The sequence below is a fragment of the Clarias gariepinus genome, chromosome 1 (genome assembly GCF_024256425.1).
Source record: "Clarias gariepinus isolate MV-2021 ecotype Netherlands chromosome 1, CGAR_prim_01v2, whole genome shotgun sequence".
Taxonomy (NCBI): domain Eukaryota; kingdom Metazoa; phylum Chordata; class Actinopteri; order Siluriformes; family Clariidae; genus Clarias; species Clarias gariepinus.
Window position 1 is genome coordinate 1,144,187 of NC_071100.1, and position 21,697 is coordinate 1,165,883.

At 40.9% G+C, this 21,697-nt stretch overlaps 2 protein-coding genes across 2 annotated transcripts in view; one reads left to right on the plus strand and one right to left on the minus strand.

Moving 5' to 3' along the window:
• LOC128523741 (zinc finger protein 239-like) overlaps nucleotides 1-21,697 on the plus strand; it is a 366,823-nt gene that overhangs the window by 232,180 nt on the left and 112,946 nt on the right. The window lies entirely within an intron of this gene.
• Nucleotides 113-21,358, minus strand: LOC128523716 (gastrula zinc finger protein XlCGF26.1-like). The gene is made up of 2 exons (XM_053495817.1): nucleotides 21,331-21,358; nucleotides 113-2,353 (listed from the first exon to the last, which is right to left on the minus strand). The coding sequence occupies exon 2, from the start codon at nucleotides 2,342-2,344 to the stop codon at nucleotides 1,073-1,075; it is 1,272 nt and encodes a 423-aa protein (XP_053351792.1). The 5' UTR covers nucleotides 2,345-2,353; nucleotides 21,331-21,358; the 3' UTR covers nucleotides 113-1,072.

The window sequence follows — 21,697 nt, forward strand, 5'->3', positions numbered from 1 at the left end:
AAATAAAATTGAATTGAATTGAATTGAATTAATCCAGTGTAAAGCACGCTTGATAAAAACTAAAACAAGTTCAAAAAGGTCAGCAAATTAGTTTTTTTTTTTTGTTGTTATATGTTCATTGCACCAAAGGCATTGGAAATCTCACCAAAACTTAAAAAAAAAAGTTCTAATATAAGGCAAACTTGTAGCAGAATGATGGACGTTCATGATCATCAACAAACATGGTGGAGGTAGTTTTACGGCAGTGACGTATCTGGCTGCAGAGAGTCTTACTGGTGATGTGCCTGCTGATAGAAGCAGCAAAATGAATTCTGAAGTGTATAGACTGAATCTACTTTCTGCTCAGATTCAGTCAAATGCTGATTATTAAAAAACAATAATAATAATGATGTTATAAAAAGGGCAGAGTCAGACACCTGATCTCAACCACCCTGAGCTGCTTTTCACTTGCTAAAGACCAAACTCAAAGCTCAGTACTTAAGATCTACTGGACTATGGTCTGGAAGATCCCTAGTTCAAACCCCCACCACCACCAAGTTGCCCCTCTTGGGACTTTGAGCAAGCCCCTTAACCCTCAAATGCTCAGATGTATTATGTCTACATAATACTGTATGTCATATTTTATATGTTACTATTAGTGTTACTTAATCCTTTGGATCCTTGGAAGTGGAGGGACGTAGACTAGTTAACGCCTAACTACAGTAGTTAGGGCAATATTTTGTTAAAGCCCTTCATGTCCATGATTTCGAGTAGGAATTCACTGCAAAGCTTTTGACTCAAAATGTCCTAAATAATAAAAATATCTATGCTTTTATTACTATGTCTAGATACTTTCAAACCTGTTGAAAATTGAGAGGCTGTTGAAAAAAATAATAAAATGTATACTAAACCATAATACAATATATTGGTTAAACATCTTGAAATACAGCTGAAAATCTACAGTTCAATCACATTTAAATTGCTTATGTACTTATTTATTGTACTTAAGTAAACCTCTGTTTAATATATACTGTAAATCCTTGTCCACACCGTCAGCACTAATACAGGTTCTGTAACAAGAGTGTAAGCTCCATCAATTTTTGTTCGACTTTGTGTGGATGATCTGGTGTCTTGTAAGCTCAGCTAATCGAATAAAACTCTTCCCACACTCTGGGCAGTGATAAGGTCTCACTCCTGTGTGAATGCGCTGGTGTACATTGAGAGCACCTTGGCAAATAAAACTCCTTCCACACTGTGAGCAAATGTAAGGCCTCTCTCCGGTGTGAACGTACTTGTGATATCGAAGAGTACCCTTTTGCCTGAAACTCTTCCCACACTCTGAGCAGTGATAGGGTTTTTCTCCAGTGTGAATGCGCTGATGTGTCTTGAGAGTACTTTGTCCGTTAAAACACTTTCCACATTGTGTGCATGTGTAAGGCTTTTCTCCAGTGTGAATGCGCTGATGGACCATGAGACACCTCTTTCGAGTAAAACTCTTGCCACAAAGCGAGCAGTGATATGGCTTCTCTCCTGTGTGAACATGCTCATGGCACTGCAGGAGATATTTGGAACTGAAACCCTTTGCACATTTTAAGCAACTAAACGGCTTCTCTTCTGTGTGAACTGTCAAGTGGCGCTTGAGACGACTCCTGTTATAAAAACACTTTCCACACTGTGAGCACTGAAACGGCTCATTTGCCTCGTCTATGCACTGGTGTTGTCGGAGAGAACTTCGATAAATAAACCTCTTTCCACACTGCGAGCACTTATGATATGGCTTCTCTCCTGTGTGAATGCGCTCATGCCGCTGGAGAGTAGATTTGTAAATGAAAACCTTTCCACACTGTGAGCACCGATGCTTCTCTTCTGTTTGAATGCATCTGTGTTTTTGAAGAGATTGCTTCTGAGCAAAACTCTTTCCACATTGTGAGCAGTGATGCGGCTTTTCTTCTTCGTGAACACGCTGATGTCGCAGGAGACAACGTTCACGAATGAAAATCTTGCCACAATGTGAGCACGGATACGGCTTCTTTTCGTCGTGAACGTGTTGGTGTATGCTGAGAGATTTCTGCTGAGTAAAAGTCTTTCCACACTGTGTGCACTGATACGGCTTCTCTCCTGAGTGGATGCTCTGATGTCGCTGGAGTCTACATCTGTAAAGGAAGCTCTTTCCACACTGTGTGCATTGATGTGGTTTATCTGGTTCTTGATTAAGCTGGTGTGCTGAGGGTGCATTCACTTGAGTAAAACTTTGTCCGGGCTCTAAGGATTGAATAAGGCCTGTCTGCACTGGTTCTTGTCTCATCGCAAAAATAAGAATGCCAAGAGTCATTTGATGACTGCTGGAGATGCTTGAGGGCATCATGTTCCTTATCTGTTGGGGGGAAAAAAATGGAATCCTATTATGCAAACATTGTCCCAATACATCACAATTAACTATTTGTTTTGTCCCTGTATTGTTTTTACATTTGCATCGACACCTTTTTTTAAAAAAATAAATGAATAATTAAATTGATGCTTTCCGAGAGTGTAAGGTTTTATAATATTGAAAGACACTGTAATCTAATAAGAAGATTCCTGTGCTCTGAGAACCGACCCCTTACTGTGCTTTCTTATGCCTTCTGTGTACCTTTTATATCCTGTACCCTGTATCCTGGCTTCCTGTTTTCGTATCGTTGCCGCGAAATTTTGCGTTTGTGTTAGCGTTTAAATTACATACTTTTTTTTCCATTTATACAATAATAATATTAATAGCAACTAGTTTTTACATCTCACACTATTTGGCTTCGCCTTTTTCTGCGCTTTTTGGAGAACGCGCGAGTTTCTTTGTCTAAAAACAACAAACGGAATTCAGCTCCAAACAACTACAACTCCGACTCAGGTACGTTATCATGTCTAACATTCAGCTCGTTCAGTGTGTGGAGTGCAGGATGTTTAGACATTCTTCCTCCGTCGTTAGTAATAATTTTATTTGTGATAGGTGTGTGTTAGTGAGCACTCTGACGGAGAAGATATCAGCGTTAGAGGAGCGCATCCAGACTTTAGAGAGGGTTAGAGAGTGTAAGAGCAGTGTTATTCCTGTAGTGGACAGTCTCTGCCATAGGCGGAGATAACCAGCCCCCGACTCCGGCATTAGAGCCCTCACAGCGGGGCGAGTGGGTGACGACTCGGCGGCATACTCGTTCAGCCAAAGCTAACGCTAAGGCTAGCCCACCGGAGCACACCTCTTCTGCGCTTCACGTGTCCAACAGGTTTGCTCTCCTCAGTGATGCACCCGCTGAGAAACCTGAAAGAGCTCTGGTTATAGGAGACTCTATAATGAGACACGTGAAATTAGCTAGACGTTTAGGGGCGCCAGCGGCAGTGGTTAGGTCCCGGGAGCCAGAGCACCTGACATAGCAGGTAATCTTAGGGCTCTAGGACAGCACAGGTTCTCCAAGATAGTAGTACATGCTGGAGCTAACGATATACGCCTTCGTCAGTCAGAGGTTAGTAAGAATAACTTTATAGAGGTGTTTAAATTAGCGAAGGCGATGTCCGATGGAGTAGTATGCTCTGGTCCCATCCCAATGAGACGTGGTGACATAACTTACAGCAGGTTATGGTCGCTGAACCGCTGGATGTCCAGGTGGTGCTCCGAAAACAACGTGGGCTTCATTGATAATTGGAAGACCTTTGAGGGCAAAGCTGGCCTGTTAGGGCGGGACGGTGTCCATCCCACTCGGGAAGGTGCTGCTCTCATTTCTTGTAGTATAGCTCATAGTCTTAGAAAAGGCCTAGTTAATCGGTGACAATCCAGAGCCCAGGCCAGGGAGCAGACAGACAGGCTAAACCAACCGTCTGCTAGCTGCATAGAGTCGTCACTCAGGGTTCACTCTATTGAGACTGTGTCTGTTCCCCGAGCTAAAATCAAATTTGAAAAGACTCAGAAAGTCTGTTTTAGTAATTTAATTAACATAAAGACCACAAACTTGGATCAGACTGAATGCGCAGCCGGCACCTCTGATCTGAAGCTAGGACTGTTAAATATTAGATCTCTCGCATCTAAAGCAGTTATAGTTAATGAAATTATCACAAATCAGGAGTTTGATATACTCTGTTTAACAGAAACCTGGATTAAACAGGACGAGTATGTAGCTCTAAATGAAGCTAGTCCTCCTGGATACAGCTACATACACCAGCCTCGGTTAACTGGTAGAGGAGGAGGCGTCGCAGTTATTCACAATGATAAAAGAAAAAAAGAAAAATTGATCTGGAAGGGCGGATGTTTCTGGAGAAATGGAAAGAGAAGTATTTCTTCTGTGAGGTCAACGGCAAGCCGGTATGTTTAATCTGCTCACAAGCCGCGGCTGTGCAAAAAGAATACAACATTAAACAGCATTTAACAGAGTTAAAAGCATTATAAGTACGTGTGTATACTTGCGTACAGGTATGTCAAACCTCATCTAGATTTCTATTTGGTAAAGTTCTCATTTGTAGTGTATAGTTAATGTTCATATCCAATGTGAATGATTTAATTAAAAATTAAAAGAATTAATTTTTGTACATGATTTTTTCTAAACTATTGAGTTGTTAAAGGCAGTTATTTTAAATTGTGAAGTGTTTTTCTAGTTTGTAAATTATATTGTAGCCTATAGCTTCATATTTAATGTAACTGTCTTTACACAGAGCCTGCAGCATTGTTTATTTCTTATTCTGTTAAATATTAGATCTCTCGCATCTAAAGCAGTTATAGTTAATGAAATTATTACAGATCAGGAGTTTAATTTACTCTGTTTAACAGAAACCTGGATTAAACAGGACGAGTATGTAGCTCTAAATGAAGCTAGTCCTCCTGGATACAGCTACATACACCAGCCTCGGTTAACTGGTAGAGGAGGAGGCGGCGCAGTTATTCACAACGATAATTTGACTATTGTACAAAAACACGGACACAAATTTAATTCATTTGAAATTCTTTATAGTAACATAAGTGTATTTAACTATATTAAGTCAGCTCAGTCGATCCCGCTAATTGTCATTTACAGACCTCCAGGGCCGTACTCGGAATTTCTTAGTGAATTTGCAGATTTCCTTTCAAATCTAGTCGTTTCTGAAGACAAAGTGTTAATTGCTGGAGATTTGAATATTCATTTTGAAAACCCAGAAGACCCTCTGAGAACTGCATTTATGTCTATACTGGACTCGGTAGGAGTAAATCAGTGTGTAGTAGGACCCACTCATAAAGCAGGTCACACTTTAGATTTAATAATATTATTTGGATTAAGTATAAGAAATTTATTCACAATACCACTATCTGAAGTTATCTCAGATCACTATCTTGTCTCAATTCAAGTGTGTCACAGTAATAATGTACGCACAGCGCCGCGCTACCGTATGAAACGTACATTCACATCAACTACCAAACAGAGTTTTATCAGTAATCTCCCAGAGTTCCCAACTTCGATTAGATCACCGTCTGACCCCACAGAACTCGATCAGGCGACTGAATATTTAGAGTCGACATTTCGCTATACCTTAGATAATGTAGCTCCAGTCAAAAGAAAAATTATTAGAGATAAGAAACTTGCTCCCTGGTATAACGATCACACGCGCACTTTAAAACAGACCGCTCGGAAATTAGAACGTAAATGGCGTCAAACTAAATTACTAGTATTTCAAATAGCATGGAAGGAGAGCATCCTGAACTATAGAAAAGCTCTTAGTGTAGCTAGATCAACATATCTCTCCACTCTTATAGAAAATAACAAAAATAATCCTAGATTCTTATTTAATGCTGTAGTCAAATTAACCAGAAATAAGACCACTGCAGAAATCTCCACAACATCATCATGCAATAGTGAGGACTTCATGAACTTTTTTAATAATAAAATTGTAAATATTAGGCATAAAATTGAGGTTTTGAAACCAAACAATGTAATTGATGCAGATGTTAATCTAGCCATGTCAGATCAGAACCTAGAATACTTTACTCCCCTTGAAGAGAATGAACTAATTTCACTCATCTCTTCTTCAAAATTCATCAACCTGTATATTAGATCCTGGTCCGACACATTTTCTTAAACAGATAGTACCAGCAATAACAGAACCCCTGTTAAGAATAATTAATTCTTCACTCAGCATTGGATATGTTCCAAAATCTTTTAAATTAGCAGTTATCAAACCAATAATTAAGAAACCTGACCTCGACCCCTGTCAGCTGTCCAGTTACAGACCAATATCAAACCTCCCCTTTATCTCTAAGATTCTGGAAAAGATAGTAGCGGAGCAGCTATGCTCATATATACATAGAAATGGCATACATGAACTGTATCAGTCAGGATTTAGGCCTCATCACAGTACAGAGACAGCGCTCGTTAAAGTAGTAAATGACATTCTATTGGCCTCTGATCAGGGTTGTGTAACTATGCTTGTACTACTTGACCTCAGTGCAGCTTTTGACACCGTTGATCACGCTATTCTTCTTCACAGATTAGAAAATGTAGTGGGAATTAAGGGTACAGCCCTCTCCTGGCTCAGATCCTATCTGACCCATCGTTATCAGTATGTAGACTTAAATGGTGATTATTCTGCATGTTCTCTAGTGGAGTTTGGCGTTCCGCAGGGTTCAGTTTTAGGTCCACTGCTTTTTTCCCTTTACATGCTTCCTCTGGGCAACATAATCCGTAAGCATGGTATTAGTTTTCATTGTTATGCTGACGATACACAGTTATATGTCTCAGCAAAACCTGATGAGAAAAAACAGCTTACTAAAATTGAGCAATGTGTGCAGGACATAAGAAATTGGATGCTAATTAACTTCCTTCTGCCCAATCCGGATAAGACAGAAGTTCTAGTCATAGGACCGCATACAGCTAGGAGTAAAATTTTAGATCACACCGTAACTTTAGATGGCCTTTCTGTTCCATCAAATGCAACAGTGAAAGACCTTGGTGTGATTATTGATTCCAGCCTTTTATTTGAAGCACATGTAGATAATATTACCAGGATAGCATTCTTTCACCTCAGAAATATTGCCAGAATAAGAAATTTATTGTCGCTAAACGACGCAGAAAAACTAGTTAATGCTTTTATCACCTCTAGGTTGGACTATTGTAATGCCTTACTGTCTGGTTGTTCAGCTAGATGCATAAATAAGCTTCAGCTAGTCCAAAATGCAGCAGCGAGAGTCCTCACCAGAACCAGAAGATATGAGCACCTCACCCCTATCTTATCTTCACTCCATTGGCTCCCTGTGAAATTTCGCATTGATTTTAAAATACTACTCTTGACATATAAAGCATTAAATGGTCTTGCGCCGCAGTACCTGAGCGAACTGCTAGTGTCTTACGATCCGCCACGCCTACTTCGATCAAAGGATGCAGGCTGCTTGTCAGTACCGCGTATTATGAAAAATACAGCTGGGGGCAGAGCTTTTTTTTTACAAAGCCCCAAAGTTATGGAATAGTCTTCCAAATAGTGTTCGGGACTCGGACACAGTCTCAGTGTTAAAGTCCAGGCTAAAAACCTATTTATTTAGCCAAGCATTTTTATAAATAGATTTGCCATAGGAAAAGGAGCAGATCTGGGGGACTCATGGACGTAGAGTATTATGGTGAACTGGTATGTTTGGATGCTGTCTTCCTCACTCTCATTGATCACTCAGGTTTGCTGACGGTGAGGTGATTGTTTGCTTTACATGTCAGGAAGCCCTCATGTTTGTGTTTCCTTCTGGCTCTCCCTTTTAGTTATGCTGTCATAGTTAGTCCTGCCGGAGTCTCTGCTTGCACTCTACAGTTAATATACATTCACATTATACACTGTGTGACTGTGACCATACCTAACTGCCATCTCTCCTCTTCTTCTCTTCCCCCCCTCTTTCTTTTTCCTCTCTCCTCCTGTCTCCCCCTTTCACTCTTTCTCTCTCTCTCTGTCGAGCTACACATGTCGTTCCTGAGCTGCCAGTGATCCAGACTCCCTCTGCCCTCCGGACCTGTCTGACCCATCCTGGTGCCCCGCTTCTGGCTGAAGATCTCGTCACATGGATGCCCCGTGTGTCTCTCTGGGATGCGTCTGGTGTCTGGGGATGATTCTCTCTACCTAGAAAATGGTTCTGGCCTTGACTGGTGTTGGCAACTGTTTCTCTGGGGACTTGACAGTTCGATAGTTCATGACTGGAACTTCTTACAAGTCTACCTGGGTCTTCAATAACTACCTGGACTCCATATTAACATCAATTAACATCAGCTATTATAGCTGAACTGCCTCCCACCCTACACACTGTATAAAAGCAGATCATTTACTGCTTTCTGTTTCACCCAAATGAGGATGGGTTCCCTGTTGAGTCTGGTTCCTCTCAAGGTTTCTTCCTATTATCATCTCAGGGAGTTTTTCCTTGCCACTGCTAGAACTCTTATTTAATCAGGAGAATGTAAATGTATCTCCTCTCTCCTGTCTGTCTCCGGGTCCCTCTATGATTGACATGTTAATGTCTGGTTCTTTTGATGTTCGGGACACAGCACCGTTTAAATGTGCTCTCTTTGCTGAGAATAAACAGAGATCTTCAGACATCATGCCTGCGTATGTGTGTGTGGTTTTCTCTCCCGGTCGATCGGGCCCAGACCGGTAAGTGGATCAATGTACGGAGAACACAACAAGAAATAAATGTTCTTCTCTTAGCTTAAAACTTAGACAAAATTCTTCTTCATTTTAAACCTAACAGAGAGCGAAACATGTACTTTACTTATTCTGCACATAAGAAAAGCCATTTTTACTTCTGCTTCTCATTTTTTCTTAATTTTTCTACATTTTATTAATGTTTTACTTGTTAAGTTTAGGGCTGCAACTAACGATTATTTTGATAATCGATTAGTTGGGCGATTATATTTTCGATTAATCGGATAAAACCTAACCGCTTCTTTCATTAGATATTTCGCTTATAACTATTTTAAAAAAACATAAATCAGGGTATTATTTATGTATAAAAATAAACTTTAAAAAATGCAAAAGCCACATATAGAGTTAATAATATTTAATTTGGACATTTTAAACCTTAAATGAAATGTAGTATATAATATATACAGTATATATATATATAAAAAAAATACACTGATATATTCAGTTGATAAGACAAACAGCTAAAATAATGTAATTTTGTATAATAAAATGATGTATGCATAAGTAAAACCACAGTAAATTACAAGTTAACTTTGTAGTGGACTATAAAAAAAACTGTATAAATGCAAAAAGCTAATAGTCACAAATGTACTATTATTTGCATTCGCTGAAAATCACAACAATCACTAAATGTAATATTCTACTGTTATTCACACCGTGTAAATTAAGCTGATCTAAAATAGCGCCATGTAACTAATCACTATTGCTCGTGAGGTGATTGCGCAATGTGATGCTCGCGAGTAGCGCGTGAACAGATCTAGCGCGACTGTCCCGAAGTTAACAAACAGTTTAAACTAAAAGCACTTAAACTATACAACTTTTACACGATAGACATACAGTTTTTACTGACCCTGCTGACGTTTCGCTATCCGTAACACCAACACGTTTTCTCTTTAAGTGTTAGTGCATGACATGCCGTGACAGCTCGGTCTTGCATAGCGTGCAGGTTACCGTCTTCTTAGAGGCGTTTAATGTAAATCACTCCCGGACCCTGGAGGACTCGGGGCGCGCGCTTTTTCCTGCCGGCGTTTCTGTAACCTCCATCGCGCGAGCGGCTGTGTGTATTTGTGCATCTTGGGGTCGCGCTTCTCAGTAACGTGCGCAGCCCAACTAATCGATAACGGCATTCGTTGACAACGAATTTCATTATCGATAATTATCGATTTTATCGATTAGTTGTTGCAGCCCTAGTTAAGTTTATATTCTGGTTGCAAACTGTGGCTTAGTGATGGACCAAACTGCTATAGTATAAAAAGAATAAAACGGTGAAGAATGCACTGTTCTAAACAAATAATCCATGTTTAAGTAATTTTTCTAATCTTTCCATTGTGATATCTTATACAACAGTTATTTCTAACCAAGTAACCTGATTGTACTACATTTTACTATATGTTTGTGTTTTAACCCCTGCACAAACTACATCTAAATGCACTTATTTTTATTCTTAATCATCTAATTTTTTCCACCTGTTCTTTCTTTTTCTACCCATCTAGAGACATCTGAAGATTGTTTCAGCTTCAGTAGACAGAGGCCAACCCTGCGAGGATCCTGAGAAGGTCAGAGAAGGTCCAGCTTCAGCTGGATTCTGTTTTGTAGTGGTTTGAAGCTATACATGCTGCCGAACTGGACTCCATGTTAACTTAAACCTATCTCCTGTTATACTGAACTATATGACTATCGTGAAAGCTATATAAATTAAATTGGGGAAAGAAAACCTACATTGTCTGGTTTGAGCGTAATCACCTACAACCCAACATCAGGAAAACAAAGGAGATGGTGGTATATTGTATATTGAATGTGTCTGTAACACCATTCGACGGATGTTTTATGAAACTGTTGTGGCGAGTGTAATTTTTTACGCTGTGGTCTGTTGGAGCTGTAACATAAAAGTGTCAGATACAGTAGGAACAGATTGGTCAAGGCAATTAAAAAGGTTAGGTGCGCAATAAAAATTAAGATAAGACTTTTAATAATCGCCTGTAAATATCCGTAAGAAGTTCTGGAAAAGCACTGAGTGTAAGGTCGGTCGTGATCACGTGAGTGCAGCTCAATTGGACTATCAGGTCGATCTGGTCCAAGCTCTTTAACTTTATCTTTCTTCATCCGATCGCCTTGTGAAGGGGTATTTTAGCAAATAAATTACAGAATTTCTCATATTTAGCTGCTTCCACGTCAATCACTATTTAATACAATAACTAACAATCTGCTGATCGCTAATAAGACTCATTGAGAATGGTCGAATCACATGTGGCCAAATAGTTAAAAACAATATTGATTTGCTAAGAACAAAAGTGGGAGGGTTCAGGGCGCACAGTGCTTCACCCCAAGGATGATTAAAAAAAAATCCAATTAGAGCTCAGCCTCAAATCACATGCTTTTCATAAATTGCCATGCCTACATAGACACTTGTCTGCCTAACTTTAAGGGGGCGGCGCCCCTTATTGACTGGCCACTACTGGTATGTGTGTGTACACACACACACCTATATATACATACACACACTGTATATAACAGCATTTAATCGCAACTTCACTCTATGGCTGAAACGATTACTTGAGTAACTCGAGTCATTCAATTACAAAAGATGATGGAGGCAAAATCTTCTACCTCAAAGCTTCTTTTAATAAATTTTTAAAAGCTTGCATTATATTTTTGCGCAATTATTTGTTGACCGCGCGCTTTTGACGAACTGCGCTTCCGGATGCAAGCCGCCAGTAAACGCCAAGGAAGAAGAAGCGCTTAAGTCATCCAAAAAGCGGAAGGAGACGCAAACAGTTAGCTGTGTATTGATTTGATGTACCGTTTTGTTGTGGGCTGCACAATGGAAGAGAGCGATAAAATTATCAGCGAGCCAAGAGTAGAAGAAACCAGCCAGAGAAAATGACAGAAATTGTCAGTAAAGGCTTACATGTTATGCCTGAGGTGTAGATTTTGAAACTTTTAGTTCTGAAAGTTTAGTTGCACAACTTAGTGTTTTTGTATAATTATTTATTTCAATGTGTGCCCTAGTTTTTTTGATCCTTAAATTCATTTAAAAAAACTTTTTTTTTCTTCGATTTTCGCATCTGAGAAAAGGCTTTAAAATAAAAATGTATGGCACTGTAATGCACTTAATTCATCTCAGTCAACTTTTTACCACCCCTATCTCACCTACGCGGTTTCGTGCGGTGGCCAGAAGTACCGTGCATCATGATTCACCGTAATTACGTTTCCATCTTTTCATAATGTTTAAGCTGCCTTAAAAACGTGTTTAATTTTTTGGCGGACCTTACAGAACTTCACTGAACATTGGCGCCTAATACCCCTATCTCACCTATGCGAGATGCAGTGTTAGGCACCGTAAGTTGCCGCGATTGCCCGCCGACGTTCCGCGAAGTTCCGTAAGGAGCTCAAGCTTCCGCGAGGACCGGCAAAAAAAATTAAACGTTTAATTTTTCGCGTGGAAAGATGGAAAGGTACTCACAGTGAAAAAAACCCGTGGTGAATCATTATAAACCGTACTTATGGCAAAAGTAAATTTTATCCAATTAATCGATTACATTTTTGGTAGAATACTCGATTACTAATATATTCAATAGCTGCAGCTCTACTTCACTCCTTTACAATATATATATGCTCCAAAAGCACATTGTGATTTAGGTGACACTGCACTTTATGAGAGTGAATTGAATAGTTTTGTATTATACATTACACAGTCGTCTCACAATCCCAAAACACTCAAAAGCTTGTATTTATATTTAAGCATTTAGCCAATGCCCTTATCCAGAGCGACTTGTTTAACAAAAAAATAATAAAAAAAAAATCTGTGCTATTGAGAGTTAAGAGCCTTGCTCAAGAGCCCGACAGAAGCAACTTGGTGGTTTGAACCCAGGACTCTCTGATCCGTAGTGCGATGCCTTAACCACTGAGTCACCCCTGACCGACCGCTCCTTAATGGCTAAAAATGGCTAACTTAGATCATGTTGTAGTTTGTTTTTTTTTAGGCGTTTTGAATCGTCAATCTGTGCACATCGTTTTTCTGACCAGTTTGACTACAACTTACCTCAGGATCCTGTGGCTGTGTCCATAATGGACCACATCACCTTCTCTAGTTTTATCTTATGATTATGATCTTAAAAATGCAATTCTTTGATCAGTAAAGAAATATTTAAAATATTTTAAGATGATGGCTGAAGGGATCATATGGTCACAGTGTATCTGAGACACCTACGAAACGCACAAAAAAACAATCATTTACTGAGGAAAAAAACATATATCATTTAAAATCTAGTCTTCAAAACATTATTTTAATAAAGGAACAGTTAATATGTGTTTATAGTAAACAAACCCGATGTCATGCGGTAGAGTTAAACACATTAATATAGAGTTTATCTGCACCATATTACAAATGAACCAGAATCCACTGAGGATCCAGTCAGTAAGTGTTTAGACTATAACTTACCTTAGGATCAGTGAGTTTATCCTCTCCAAATGCTGGTATTACTTTAACTCGATCAGGTTTAAGAGTCTGTGTGAAACTGCAGGTAGAAACAGCTACATGTAGAGAATGAAAAGCAGGTCACGCGGGAAAACCAGCTCTTCTTCTCAGCTTGTCTTGTAGGCAGGTGAGGTGTTTTTCCGCCCCCTACTGGGCTGGAGTACGAATAACCACTCATGACCTGAAAATAAAAAGAGAGTATTCAAATAAAAATATGAAAATAAGAATGTAATTAAATAAAAATATTTAAATGAAAAATATAAATAACAACAATATAATGATATAAAGTTCAGAGTTGTGTGATTCTTCAGCAGGAGCTGATCTATTTCTCTAAGTCTTACAATCCACTTCACTGCATAATTCATTTTAAAATGTATTGTCAAAAAATAACAACAAAAGTGACATGACAATTAAGCTCATTGATTTAAATAAAAAAGAAAAAATAAAGACACTAAAACATAAAAGGGCATGATATTGTATTTAAGTAAATCTGTCTATTTGACAAAAAAATAATGGGTATGCATATTTACAAAAATCTAAGCATGAATCATGAGATAAGAAGCATTAAGTATTATAAAAAATGGTGTTATACGATCCTATCTGAAAATTCACCTTTTCAGCGAGACACTTTTTAGTAATTTTCAGGGGGAGCCATTTATGAACCTTTATGACGTGTCCACATCAGACATGCTGCCTGATATCAGTTTACAATGGACTGAGCAACACACACACAAAAAGAAAAACTCTTTCTGTATATGAGCCTTAAGTCTACACCAATGAGTTACTGCAGGAAGTGCTAATAATTATGGCCTGTTTCCAAGAAGAGGCTGGATTACTTTCAGGTTTTTTTTTTATCAATTAGTCATCTGTCTGGTTTATAATGACGTGGTTTGTCCGTATAACAAATTTTACATCAGGTAAAGATATTTTCTATTGACAATTATAGACTGAGAGCTTTCCAAAAAAGAACATCCCAGAATCACTCTTAAGAATCCCACTAAATGTTCATTTAGGACTGAAAATATTCCTATAGCTCCAATAATCACAAGTGAGACTTCTGAAAAGTAACAGATTTATTATTGTTCACAATAAAAAAATTGGAAGCATCTCATCAGAAAGGGATCAAGGGATCAACCAAAAAAATAAACAGAACGGAAAACTAACTGGGTTTGCGGCGTTAACTTACCTACTAAATAAAAAGGAAAAGAAAATACAGTACAAATACAAATTCAATACGTTAAAGGATTATGATCAGTGTACACTATAATTCAGTTACTAGAACTTAGGTACACTTCAAAATGTTGGAGGGCTAGAAGTAAGGCTAATGCCTCTTTTTCGATGGTACTATAATTTTGCTGACACTTGGTGAACTTTTTTGAAAAGTAACTGACAGGATGTTCAATGTCATCATCATCGGGCTGCATCAGCACTGCACCAGCGCCACGAGCACTAGCGTCAACATGAAGTGTAAAGGACAAATCGAATTTCGGAGCAGATAATATTGGAGCATTCCACAGCAAGTCTTTGGCAGAGCAAAAGGCAGACTCACATTTTTCATCCCAGGTGAATTTGCGGTCAGTGCTTAGGAGATCGGTAAGGGGTGCAACCACTGTGGCGAAGTTCTTACAAAACCCCCTGTAATACCCGGTCATTCCTAAAAAACGTCGTATTTCACGTTTGTTGGTAGGTGAAGGGAACTCTGCGATAGCTTCAACCTTAGCACTCACAGATTTGACTTGACCTTGCCCCCCTACCTTTCCCAAATACGTAACCATCACTTTAGCGAATCCACATTTACTATGGTTAAAGATTTCCAATTATGCCATTTTAAAGGTTGCTAATATTGCTTAATGAGTCTCTTAAAACAGGTTTACATGCATGCAAGGTCAAAAAAACACTTTAGTTTTCTCTTAAAATAAATTTAACTTTACCTCATTTCTAAATGATTCGTAAACGACTCGTGTGAAGCAGTTGGAGAATTCAGTCTGTCTAAACCCCTTCTTTCCGTGAGCCCTCACTGCTGTGATTGGTCAGATGGCGCGGTGATATATGACTGGTCTACCGCTACAGCATGTGTCGGAAAACAAAACGCCCATGACCATAACTGAACGACAGCTCTGGAGACGCGTCAATACATAGAAAAGATGGCGTCGGTTTTACCGTGTAATGACCAGCTAATTTTATGTGGCTACAAAAATCGAGAGGTCTTTTATCTTTGTGTCGGTGTTGCAAAACAAGTAGATAAAGCAAACGTATATTACACAAAACTAAATAAAGTAAGCGAAAAAGGTGCACAACAACCAAACAAAGATATAAACAATATTTACAAACTATATATTGTGGCGTGGGCGGGGCGGCGGCTGACGACCAGCATGCCTTGCGGGAATGTCGGTGTGTTCACCATGATGGGGAAAGGTGTTTGGGTTGGTGGCTTCGGCCCTGTTTGTGTGTGTAGGGTGTGACGTGTGAAATGTGCTCCAGTTCAAGCTAGTGCTGAATTGGATGTAGGCTCCTGAGTGAAGGTGCTGCTCATGCCTTACATGCTGTGTGCTTAATAAAGTACTCCCAGAAATTGCATTGGGTAGCAAATAAGCTCACTCGTCTCTCCAGCATTCTTCCCGGCGTAAAAACGCTACATTGGTGTCAGAAGTGGGATGGAGAATAACGGGTTCGAGCGCACAAAGGAGGACCTTCTAAAAATCCAAGCGTGCCGCCGAGTAGCGGAGCGACTACTCATGCAGAAGAAGCGTTTTTCTGGTGGAGCTAGCGCGAGCACACCACGTCAACCAACGCGGAGCGGGAAGCAGAAAATCCCGGCGCTGGATCTCGGGGCGGAGGCTGGCGCTGCGCAAGAGCCGGAGCAAGATACAGCTCCGTGCGCTGTTAGCCGGCAAAGCGAACTGCCGCTGCGCGAGGCCGAGCGCGCTGAGCCCATATTGGCGGCACATCGCGGCGGAAGAGCCGAGCGACCGCCCGCAGCTCAGTGGCGCTCGGTTCGTGAACCTAGCCGGGGACAGGGCTACCCGTCGCGGCTAGGCAACGAGCAGCTCTCCGACGTTTCGCGGGGAGGCGACGGCGCAGGTGATCGTAAGGAGGCGCTGCGCGAGGTCGAGCGCGCTGAGCCCATAATGGCGGCACATTACGGCGAAAGAGCCGAGCGACCGCCCGCAGCTCAGTGGCGCTTGGTAGGTGAACCTAGCCGGGGACAGGGCTACCCGTCGCGGCTAGGCCTCGACAACGCTTCCGAGATTCCGCGAAGACGCCGAGGCCAGGGACCGCCGGACTACCACTGCAACGTTCTCAGGCCTGATGGACAGCCGGACTACCGCTTCAACGTTCTCAGGCCTGAGGAACAGCGTACACCAGCAGCCGCTAAACTAGCGCCGGGTGGACGGTTGGGGAGCCCCGCGGGGCTTTACATCGACTGTGTGCCGGACGGCGTCTTACTGCGGGCGCTCGTGGACACCGGCTCCACTGTTTCCCACGGGTTGTGGAACTGTGAACCGCTCATCGCCAGGCAGAGGGGCCCCGCCCAGCGCTCGCGGGCACCGCTGCAGGACTTTTGGGTGGGGGCACCTATGGGGTGAATGGGCGTGGATACTCACAGTCAGCTCGTCTCTCCGATGTCATCTACCGGGTGCGGTTGGCAGGGCGGGCACGAGTTTTGCCCCACCGGGACCGTCTTGCGCCTCACCAGCCGCACGCCGGGGAACCATCGAACTCTGGAGGCCGGACCGCCTCAGGACTACATTCGCGTTCACCCCTCACCTGCCAAAGGACGCCGGCGTTCCCACCGCCAGCGCCGACCGCCTCCACGCCTTCGAAACCAAGTTCGTCATGGTGACCAGGGACGGTCACAGCTCGGGTGGGGGCAGTGTGGCGTGGGCGGGGCGGCGGCTGACGACCAGCATGCCTTGCGGGAATGTCGGTGTGTTCACCATGATGGGGAAAGGTGTTTGGGTTGGTGGCTTCGGCCCTGTTTGTGTGTGTAGGGTGTGACGTGTGAAATGTGCTCCAGTTCAAGCTAGTGCTGAATTGGATGTAGGCTCCTGAGTGAAGGTGCTGCTCATGCCTTACATGCTGTGTACTTAATAAAGTACTCCCAGCCATTGCATTGGGTAGCAAATAAGCTCACTCGTCTCTCCAGCATTCTTCCCGGCGTAAAAACGCTACAATATAATAAACTGTATGTGTATGTGAACGCGAGTGAGTGAAAAATGTCCGAAGTCTGTGTTTATTGTATGTGTGTACATACCAAAAAAGAGCAAAAAGGACAAACACAAACAAGTAGATAAAGCAAACATGTATTATAAAAACTAAATAAAGTAAATGAAAAAGGTGCACCACAACCAAACAAAGATATAAACAATATTTACAAAATATATATAAAAAACGGTATGTGTGCGAGTGAGTGGAAAATGTCCAAAGTCCGTGTTTATTGTATGCATGTTATCCAAGAATACCGAGTATGGTTCAGTCTCACCGGGGTTAATGAAGTCCGAGAGGCCGATGACGGAGGGTGAGAAATCCATAGAATATGTCCAGTCAAAGATAATCCAGTTAAAAAAATCTTCGAAAGAAAATGATCCACAACAATCTTTCCTTCTCTCGTCGAAACAAATGTTTGCGCTGTTCCTTTGAAGGCAGGTCAGGGAAAGGGCACTTAAAACTCGCGGTGGCAAGTCGCATGCGCACTTTGCGTGTGCGGATGCATTTTTTTCCCTCTGGGCTTGCCGTAGCATGCGCCTTGCCACTTCGCGAGTTTCAAGTTCAGTTTTGGTGAATGGTGGAGAATAAACAGTTAAAAGGGAATTTATTTGCTAACGTTGCTAAAAATATTTGAAAAAGCATAATAGGAATGCACTTTTTCAAGCTGTTTGGACTGAAATGTGTGTTAGAAGAGTGTGTACACAACCACTCTACAATGATAAAGAGCTGCCCAGTAATTTTCTTTTCATTTATTAAAATAACATGCCCCTTCTGAAATTAGGCCAATCTCAATCTCAAAAGAGTTTATCCTCTCCACCTTATTAATTTAACTCGATCAGATTTAAGAGTCTATTTAAAACTGCAGGTAGAAACATTACATGTAGAGATGGTTTTAGCTCAGCTGCATAACTAGGAGTCCAATCAGCCTAACCCTAACCCTTTGTATTGTAGTGAGATGTTTATCCACCACCTACTGGACTGAATGATGGTAAAACATAAATTTCTTCATGCGCTTTTTCATTATTCTAGAGATTTAGCACCTATACAGTCCACTTCACTCAAAAATGATTTAGATTAGTACTGTAAACAGACTAATAGCAAAAAAAAATTTTTTTTAAAAGAGCCCTGTGAGCCTTTACCTGTAACTGAATCGTGATAAATTGTTTTGTGTTAAAGTTGATTCTGGCTTTCATTCTTTTTCATTCTGGCTAAAGTTCACTACATACTGTATATAAATTAGTACATACTGTATCTAACTATATGGACACATTAAACTTAGTCCAGTGTTAAAAAAGATTGATGAAGATAAAAAGAAGCATGGAGAGAACATGCAAACTCTCTGCACACAGAGGCAGGAATCTAACCTGGACCCTGTAGGTGCCAGGCAACAGTGCCATGATACTAATCCTCTGCAGCCATACATGCCAATGCCATAGCACTACCTTCAACATGTTTGATGATAAGCATCCATCATTCTCGTACAAGTTTGCATTCTATCAGAACTGGGCAGGGATTTTTTTTGTGAGTTTTTTTGTGAGGTGAGATTTCCAATGGCAGCACGGTACTGTAGCTGCTAATAGAAGCAGCAGAATGAATTTTGGAGTGTCTAGACTGGATCCACTTATTCTGATTGAATAAAACTCTTCCCACACTCTAAGCAGTACACTGTAAGCAGTGATGCGGCTTCTTTCCTGTGTGAATGCGCTGATGTTGCAGGAGACGACATCTGTAAAGAAAATCCTTTCCACATTGTGAGCATTGATACAGCTTCTTCTCTTTTTGAATGCACTGGTGTTGTAGGAGGGAACTATGCTGAGCAAAACTCTTTCCACACTGTGAGCACTGATACGGCTTCTCTCTGGCGTGAACATGCTGATGTCACTTAAGGAGACATCCGTAAAGGAAACTCCTTCCACATTGTGAGCATTGATATGGATTCTTTTCTGTCTGAATGCACTGGTGGTGTTGGAAAGAACTCTCCAGAGTAAAACGTTTTCTACATCGTGAACAGTAACACGGCTTCTCTCCTTCGTGAACACACTGATGTTGCAGGAGACGACGTTTGTAAATAAAAACCGTGACACATATTGAGCACTGATACTTTTCTGCGTGAACGTTTCTACGTTTCTGGAGTGAACTCTGATGAGTAAAACTCTTTCCACACTGTGTGCACTGACACGGCTTCTCTCCTGAGTGGATGCGCTGATGTCGCTGGAGTCTACATCTGTAGAACCTCTTTCCACACTGTGTGCACTGATGTGGTTTGTCTGGTTCATGATTGAGCTGGTTTGCTGAGGGTGCATTCATTTGAGTAAAACATTGTCTGGGCTCTAAGAAGTTAACAAGGCCTGTCTGCACTGGTTCTTGTCTCATCGCAAAAATAAGAATGCCAATAGTCATTTGATGACTGCTGGAGTCTCTTGCGGGGGGGGGGGGGGGGGGGGGTCTTAACATGTTCAAAAAGTCATGAAAATCAACAGACAGGTTGGAAGTTGATTTGGTTTGATTTGATTTGATCTGCTGCTATTAGGATGCCTGAGAGTTTAGGCCCCTGTGGTGGCAAGAGCCCTTATCCCTTAATGGATTTTGATGTACTCCTTCTGGGGGATTTATACGATCACCAACAAACCGGGTCAGTGTGATCTTAATACATTGCAGAGGGATTTTTGATATCTCAAACATGTCAGCAGAATTTATGACTTTTACGAAAAGTGGTTAATAACTTTCTGTATGGCATTATATTGAGTGACATTATAGTGTGATGTTTTTTTCCAGCTTCTGGGGCTTTTTCGAGGTCCAAACATAAAATTGCCCAGTTTCTTAAATTATGCCATAATAGTATTGGGATATCCCCTTTAAATGCATGTGCCCATTTGGCCACTATCTTTCTGGTGCACCCGGGTGGCGATGGCGCAGGGTGCTTGGGCCGGCTCATTGTTGCTTGCAACTGTATTACTCTATTTGGGATTCAACCCCAGAAGGTTTGATAGTTTGCTTGTTAGCTAGGGTGTCGGGCTAAATGCAAAAGCTGGATAATTGGTGACATAAAGAGAAACACAAAGAAGTCTCCACCACCTTCATGGTTTATTCTCATAGCATTTGACTACATAGCACTGCTAATAATTAAAAACCTTTTTAAGTTAATTCAACTTTTCAATTCAACTTTATTTATATAGCGCTTTTAACGATGGTCATTGTCTCAAAGCAGCTTCACAAAAATGAAAGAAATTCATTAAAAAAATACTACTACTACTACTAATAGTAATAAATTGTGTATGTGTGAGAAAAAATGTGTCTAGATAATAATGAGATGAATGAATGAAATTTCTCTGATGAGCAAGCCAAGGGTGATGGCGACAGTGGCAAGGAAAAACTTGGACAGACAGGAGCAGGATGTGTAGCTCCAACCATCATAAAGCAGAATCCAGCTGGAGCTGGTCCTTCTCTGGATGCCTCAGGATCCTCGCAGGGTTGGCCTTTGTCTACTGAACTGACATTCAAAAGTGGAGTAAGTGAAAATATAAAGTAAATATCATATGTTTGTCAGGACTGTGCACCACCTCCATGGTTTATTCTCCTCACCTTTTGGCTACAGGGTACCGCAAAAAGTGTAAAACTACTCTATATACTACTACTACTATATATGTATATATAGTTTAATTTTTTTTATGTAACATACCTATAATATAACTTATTAGCTAACTAGGGGCCAGGGGTAGCTCAGTGGTTAAGGCATTGGACTACGGTTCAGAAGATCCCAGGTTCAAACCCCACAACCAACAAGTTGCCACTGTTGGGCCCTTGAGCAAGGCCCTTAACCCTCAATTGCTCAGATGTATAATGAGATTTTAAAAAAATGTAAGTCGCTCTGGATAAGGGCGTCTGCCAAATGCTTAGATGTAAATGTAGATGTAATTACCAAAGATAAGAACATTAAAATACTGACACTATTACATAGAGCCAGAGATCCATTTAGGATCCAGTCAGTAACTGTAAAGACTATAACTTACCTCAGGATCAGTGAGTTTATCCTCTCCAAATGCTGTTATTTGTTTAACTCAGTTAAATTTACCAGTGGCTATAAAACTAGAGATTGTTTTAGCTTGGCTGGATAAAAAGGCAGTCCATGTGGCCAAACAACAACTTCTTCTTCTCCTTTGTCCTGTAGTGAGATGTTTATCCACCACCTACTGGACTGCACTCTTTTTGGTTAGTTGAGAGATGTCACCCATACAATCCACTTCGCTCTATAAGGATTCAAATTAGTATTGTGAACAGATTAAGGCCTTGTTCACACGGACATTAAGTTTTTGGATAAACGAATGTGCTTTCTACAAATGTGAGTGTGCTTTCTACACATGAGAGTCAATAAAAGTG